The sequence below is a fragment of the Henckelia pumila genome, chromosome 4 (assembly GCF_033568475.1).
Source record: "Henckelia pumila isolate YLH828 chromosome 4, ASM3356847v2, whole genome shotgun sequence".
Lineage (NCBI taxonomy): Eukaryota > Viridiplantae > Streptophyta > Magnoliopsida > Lamiales > Gesneriaceae > Henckelia > Henckelia pumila.
The window spans coordinates 107,660,232-107,666,648 of NC_133123.1; the positions used below are offsets into that span (position 1 = coordinate 107,660,232).

At 37.2% G+C, this 6,417-nt stretch overlaps 2 protein-coding genes across 2 annotated transcripts; one reads left to right on the forward strand and one right to left on the reverse strand.

The window, feature by feature from the left end:
- Positions 1 to 309: 309 nt before the first annotated feature.
- On the reverse strand, positions 310 to 1,524 carry LOC140861511 (uncharacterized). Its single transcript, XM_073264533.1, has 2 exons — positions 1,177 to 1,524; positions 310 to 771 (listed from the first exon to the last, which is right to left on the reverse strand). Exons 1-2 carry the CDS (start codon positions 1,522 to 1,524, stop codon positions 310 to 312), a joined length of 810 nt encoding a protein of 269 aa, XP_073120634.1.
- Positions 1,525 to 4,045: 2,521 nt separating this feature from the next.
- Positions 4,046 to 5,384, forward strand: LOC140861512 (uncharacterized). The gene is made up of 2 exons (XM_073264534.1): positions 4,046 to 4,754; positions 4,900 to 5,384. The coding sequence occupies exons 1-2, from the start codon at positions 4,046 to 4,048 to the stop codon at positions 5,382 to 5,384; spliced, it is 1,194 nt and encodes a 397-aa protein (XP_073120635.1).
- Positions 5,385 to 6,417: the final 1,033 nt, after the last annotated feature.

Sequence of the window (6,417 nt, forward strand, 5' to 3'; positions counted from 1 at the left end):
CTGCGGGGAATATCAATTTCTTAACCTGCACCAAAACATCCTTAACAATCCCTTCCGGTTAAGCATTAGAACGATCCGCCAATTGAATCACCACTCTAGTTTCTTTAAAAGGACCCAAATTTAGAGCACAATAAATTGAATATGGCATAACATTTATGGATGCACCATAATCTAAGATGGCACTCTCAATTTTCAAATTCTCAATAACACAAGTCATAGTAAACATACCTGGATCCTTGCACTTATTTGGTAATGACCTTTTTATCACAGCAGATACATTTTCTCCCACACTCACCTTTACATCACTTCTCAGTCTCTCTTGTTAGTGCACAAATCCTTCAAAAATTTTGCATATATTGGGATTTGCTTAATTGCATCTATCAAGGATATGTTAATTTCCACTTTAATGAACGTCTCCAACACTTCATTCTCATAATCAGCTTTTTTGGATTTTTCCAACCTTGCAGAAAATGGAGGAACAACTACATTAGATATATCAGATGAAAGGGATGTGGATTTTACCTTTGTTTGGTCCTCGGATGTGTCTTCAACTTCTTTTTCCATGCCTTTTCCTTCACTAGACTTAATAGGCGACAAAGATCCAATTTCAATCTTTTTTCCACTTCTCAACACCATTGCACTTGCATTTTCTCTTGGATTTATTACCGTTTCTGATGGTAATTTTCCAGAATTTTGAGCCTCCAAGTTGCTGACAGAAGTAGCTAACTGGGTTATCTTATTTCCTAGATTCTGAATGCTGGACCTCGTTTCCTGTTGAAATTTTTGAGTGTTAGTTTCAAGGGTCTTAACAATTTCATCTAGAGACATACTTGAGTCAGAGGATTGTGCAGGTGCTGGATGTTTGTTGTAATTTTGTTGTGGAAATCCTTGTTGACCTCCTTGGTTCTTGTAGCTGAAATTCGGGTGATCTCTCCATCCTGGATTTTAAGTATTGTAATATGGATCATATATTGATGTTGTGGTTGTCCAGGAAATCCTCCAACTTCATTGGCTTGCTGTGTTGGATCTTCTTGTGGTGTTGAACACATATCCGTCGAATGTCCCATAACCGAACATATACCACAATATTTGACCTGTTGTGCTTGTTCTAGAACCAACTTTTCCGAAAGAGAAGTTAAGGAATATAATTTTTTTATCAATGAGACTAACACTTACCTCTTTAACATGTCGCGGAGCGTTATCTTCTCTTGTTCTGAACTGTTGAGCATTAGATACCATGTTGGGGATAAGATCACTTGCTTCTTGAGGTGTTTTGTTCACCAGTGCTCCTCCACTTGCAGCATCAATCATGTTCCTATAAAAAACTGAGAGTCCCTCATAAAAATACTGAACTAAAAGTTGTTCATAAATTTGGTGTTGCGAACAGCTCGCACACAGTTTCTTGAATCTCTCCCAGTATTCATACAAAGTCTCTCCCTGTAACTGTCTGATCCCACAAATGTCCTTCCTAATATTTGCGGCTCTCGAAGTTGGGAAGAAATTTTCCAGAAATTGCTGCTTCATGCCATTCCAAGTTGTTATGGTTCCAGAGGGCAAATAGTAAAGTCAATCCTTAGCCTTGTCAGCCAGATAGAATGGGAAAGCTCGTAGTGAAATTTGTTCCTTTGTAATTCCTTGAGGTTTCGTGACTGTGCAAACAATGTGGTACTCTTTCAAATGTTATGCGGGTCTTCACCTGCAAAACCACGAAAAGTAGGTAACAAGCGAATCAAACCAGATTTTAATTCAAAATTTTCTTCAGCAGTAGGGAATTGAATGCATAATGGTTGTTGAGTAACATTAGGATTAGCTAACTCCGTGAGGGTTCTTTGTTCAGGCGCTGCCATTTTTCTTCGTACTCGCTTTCTTCAATATCAAGTTCGAGATCAGATTCCCTTTCAGACTCACTTGAATTTAATGCAACATTCAGATCAGGATATGGAATTGATGCTTGGTTACGTCGTAGCCTCGCCTCTTTTCTCAACCTCCTAGCTGTCTTCTCGATCTCCGAAATGTATTCTAGATCGCATGTACGAGAAAAACGAGGAATAAAAAGAAAAAGAATAATTAAATAACAAGAACTCGAAAGAAATAATTATAAACACCGTTCCACGGCAACGACGCCAAAATTTGGTAGATTTGTCGTTGAGCCACCAAATTTAAATTCCTACTCCCGAATAAAATGAGTGTAATGGCGAGCAGGGTCGAATCCACAGGGAACGGAGATTTATCTCTTTCGAGGAATAACAAATAAAAAGGGATTATTTTTTGTTTGCAACAACGAAAATAAAAATAAACAGGAATTAAATAACTGAGATAAATGAGAAATTCAATATTTTACCAAACTCTGATTCAAGGGGTTTCTGTATTCCAATTATATCACTGGTCATTGGCTAACAAATAATTTATTCATGCATTTTCTAGCAATTAACCTTAAAATCATAGGGATAACTACTAAAATTTTTGTGTTTTCCTACTTTAATTGACCAAACCCATCATCTAGTCAAAATTTATCAATAACCAACTGGGCACGATAGCGTTCCATATTGATTAAAAATAGCTTTTCGATTTGTTAAAACAGTTAATCCTAAAATCTAACAATCAAGATAGCTGCAATTGTTAAATCTAGTTTCATTGATTTATTTAGATTAAACATTCTATCATAGCACAACACACCTAATCTATCGTTACTAAATACCAATCATTCATGACAATTACGGATCACTGAAGTCATGGATAACATTCAAAACACGTAAACTCAATTAATTTGTCAGATTAATCAACTCACAACTTTCATGAAATAAATCATAAATTAACAAATACTGGTAACAAACAAGAACATCAATTTAATCTCAAAACCTCACAGTGATAAATTGAAATACAAGAAAATATCTCTTGAATCATAACTAAAACCTTAGCCAAGCATAGTTGGCTCCATAATCTAAAAAAAAATAAAATAGAAAAGATCCAACATAGAAATTATGAAGAAGAAAGAAAAAGAAAAAGTTGCGTCTCACTCTTCTCTTTGGCCGTGCAGAACGTGTAGAACAAGATGTAGAAAATCTCCCAAATTTTAATTCTCTAAAACTAACGTGTAGAACCTAGGAGAAAGGAAAATTAAAATTCTAGGAAAAAGATAAGATTATCTACAAGGTAAACTAGAGATTTTTATGGAATAAAAATCTCTACAGAATCTCTTTATCCAAAAACTCTCATCTCCAAAAAGTCTTCCATATATTAAATACCATAATTTAGGACTCCTAAAATATGGTATTTTCTTCCAAATTTTCGAGATCTTTCATGCAGTCTAAGGCAGCCGCAAAGTAGTCACAGGGCGTGCCGATTCCTTGCTTCAAGACCTCTTCTAGTTTTGTCCTTCTTCCAAAACTTCATATTGGCAACTTAAAATGTGATAGAAATCAACTTTTTAGCCCAAATTTTGTCCAAAATCATCAAATATCCTCCAACAACAAAATAAGGTAAAAACACACCAATTAGCATATGAAAAAGATAAAAACCCGAGAACTATGATACTAAAAATATAAGTATTATGATCCTATCAAGCATCGTTCCCCCTTCTATTGAGGCGTATAACTTTGACTTGAAGCCTGTCATTATTCAAATGATCCAACTTCAAGCAATGTTTGGAGGCACTTCTCTGGAGGATCCTTACGATCATCTGGAGCGATTCCTGTCGATCCGCGACACGTTCAAATTCAATGAAGTAACACCTGATGCAGAGAGACTGCGATTATTCTCATTTTCTCTTCAAGGAGAAGAAACGGAGTGGTTGGATGATCTATCTGCTGGCTCTATTACCACCTGGATGTGGCTTGTTCGAACTTTTTTGAACAAGTACTTCCCACCTACGAAGATGACTAAACTATTCTCTCATATTATCTCGTTTAAGCAAAAGGATGGGGAGTATTTGCATGCAGCCTAGACCAGATTTAAAAAGATGTTGAGGATGTGTCCTCAACATAATATCACACAAAGCCAACAGGCCCAGACATTCTATAATGGAGCCGATAAATCGGTGCGATCTATGTTAGATGCTGCTGCTAATGGAAGTATCTTCATGAAGACGCCAGCAGACGCATGGGAGATCTCTGATGTGGGATGTCCGGATTTGAAAAAGGAGAAGAAAGTTAGAGTTTTGGAGGTCGACGCATTGACATCTCTGAATACGAAGATTGATGCTCTTACACATCAGATGTCAATTATGCAAACAGCACCGGAAAATCAAGTACAGGCGAACATGCCCGAAGAGAAACAGTTGTTTGAGGTGGATGCAACGAATTTCGCGGGTAACCAAGGAAGGCAGTCGTACAATCCCTACCGCAATACATACAATCCTGGTTGGAAAAATCAACCCAATTTTTCATGGAATCCTCCAGAGAATACGGCCAACACTTCAAAACCAGTGGAGAAGAAGCCGAGTTTTGAGGAGATTATTATGAAGTATGTTGCTAGTACTGAGACTTGGTTGCAATATCAGGAAGCAATGCTGCGAAAGCTAAAGACATGGTTGAGCCAGATAGCAACCCAGCTGTCAACTAGACCAATACGAGCATTACCTAGTAATACTGAGAAAAATCCAAGAGATATGAATGTTATCATGGTGATTACAAGGTCGCAATCTGAAGTAGGGGAAAATAATGTTGATGGTAAGGAGACATTGCAACCTAGCACTGACAAGAAGAAGGAGGACAAGCCCAATTCTACAGAGTCGTTGCCTACAGGAAAAAAGTCAAGTCTTCTAACTTAGAGGTTAATTAAAACATTAATTTCAGTAAGCTTCCCTTTCCCCCAAAGAGCAAAGCAACTGTATTTGGATAATCAATTTGCTAAATTTCTGGAAAATTTTCAAAAAGTTTCATATTAATATTCCATTTGCAGAGGTTTTGGCCAAAATGCCTAGTTATGCCAAATTTTTAAAAGAAATTTTGTCTAATAAAAGAAAACTGGTGGATTTTGAAACTATTAAGTTGTCAGAGGAATGTTCTGCTATTTTACAAAATAAACTTCCTCCAAAACTTAAGGACCCAGGTAGTTTTTCAATTCCTTGTACTATAGGAAAATCTTTCTTTAGTAAGGCATTGTGTGATCTTTGTGCTAGTATTAATCTTATGCCTTGTTCGTGTTTTCAAAAGCTTGGAATTGGAGAAGTTAGACCAACCACAATTTCCCTACAATTGGCTGATAGATCTATTAAATATCTTAGGGGAATTGTAGAAGATGTGTTGGTGAAAGTAGATAAGTTTATCTTTCCAGTTGACTTTGTTGTGCTTGATATGAAAGAGGATCTTGAGATACCTCTTATTTTAGGAAGACCATTCCTAGCCAATGGAAAATCTCTAATTGATGTGCATAAGGAGAATTGATCTTGCGTATGAATGATGAGAGTGTGGTTTTTAATGTATTTCATGGACTTAGATATCACGTGGACAATTCTGATTGTTTCAGAATTGAGGTTACTGATGAGTTGGTCGAGTGCACTTTGCAGGAACATTTGTGTACAGACCCACTTGAAATATGTCTGACAGGAACAACACATGCGGAGAGCGAGTGTGAAGGAGCTGAAAAGTTTGCGCGATATTTGGATGGAATTAAGCCTCTTTCCAGATCCATTAATTCCAAAATATGGGAGTTGGGACACGTCCCAAAGCCGTTGAAGCCATCAATTGAAGAACACCCCCTACTCTTGAACTCAAAACTCTTCCTTCTAATTTGAAGTATTTGTTTTTACTTAAGAATGATAAATTTCCAATAATTTGCTCTTCCTCATTGACAGGAAGCGAGGAAGAGAAATTGTTGAGAGTGATTAGGGAGCACAACAGAGCCATAGGATGGAGTATTGCCAACATAAAGGGGATCGGCCCATCCATGTGCATGCGCAAGATATTGATGAAAGCGGAGCACAAGGCCTCTACTCAGCCATAAAGGCGCCTCAATCCAACTATGCAAGAGGTGGTGAAAAAAGAGGTGATCAAACTTCTGGATGCAAGTATTATCTATCCTATTTCTGATAGTCAGTGGGTGAGTCCGATTCAAGTAGTACCTAAAAGGGAGGAATAACGGTAGTAGCAAATTAGCATAATGAATTAACTCCTACGCATACTGTTATGGGATGGCGTGTATGCATTGACTATCAAAAATTGAATGATGTCACCCGTAAAAATCACTTCCCCCTTCCCTTTATTGATTAGATGGCTGAGAGATTAGCATGGCATTCGTTTTATTATTGTTTAGATGGCTATTCGGGTTATATGCAAATCCCCCTAGCACTAGAGGACCAGCATAAAACCACTTTTACATGTCCATATGGTACTTTTTCATATAAACAAATGTCATTTGGCTTGTGTAATGATCCAGCTACTTTTCAACGATGCATGCTTAATATTTTTCATGATATGG

Excerpts from the sequence above, each read along its gene's own strand:
- LOC140861512 (XM_073264534.1), top strand. The coding sequence starts at position 4,046 with ATGTTAGATGCTGCTGCTAATGGAAGTATCTTCATGAAGACGCCAGCA. Across the intron at positions 4,755-4,899 it reads GCCTACAGGAAAAAAGTCAA|AGGTTTTGGCCAAAATGCCT; the intron begins GTCTTCTAACTT and ends TTCCATTTGCAG.
- LOC140861511 (XM_073264533.1), bottom strand. The coding sequence starts at position 1,524 with ATGAAGCAGCAATTTCTGGAAAATTTCTTCCCAACTTCGAGAGCCGCA. Across the intron at positions 772-1,176 it reads CTCCGCGACATGTTAAAGAG|GAAACGAGGTCCAGCATTCA; the intron begins GTAAGTGTTAGT and ends AAATTTCAACAG.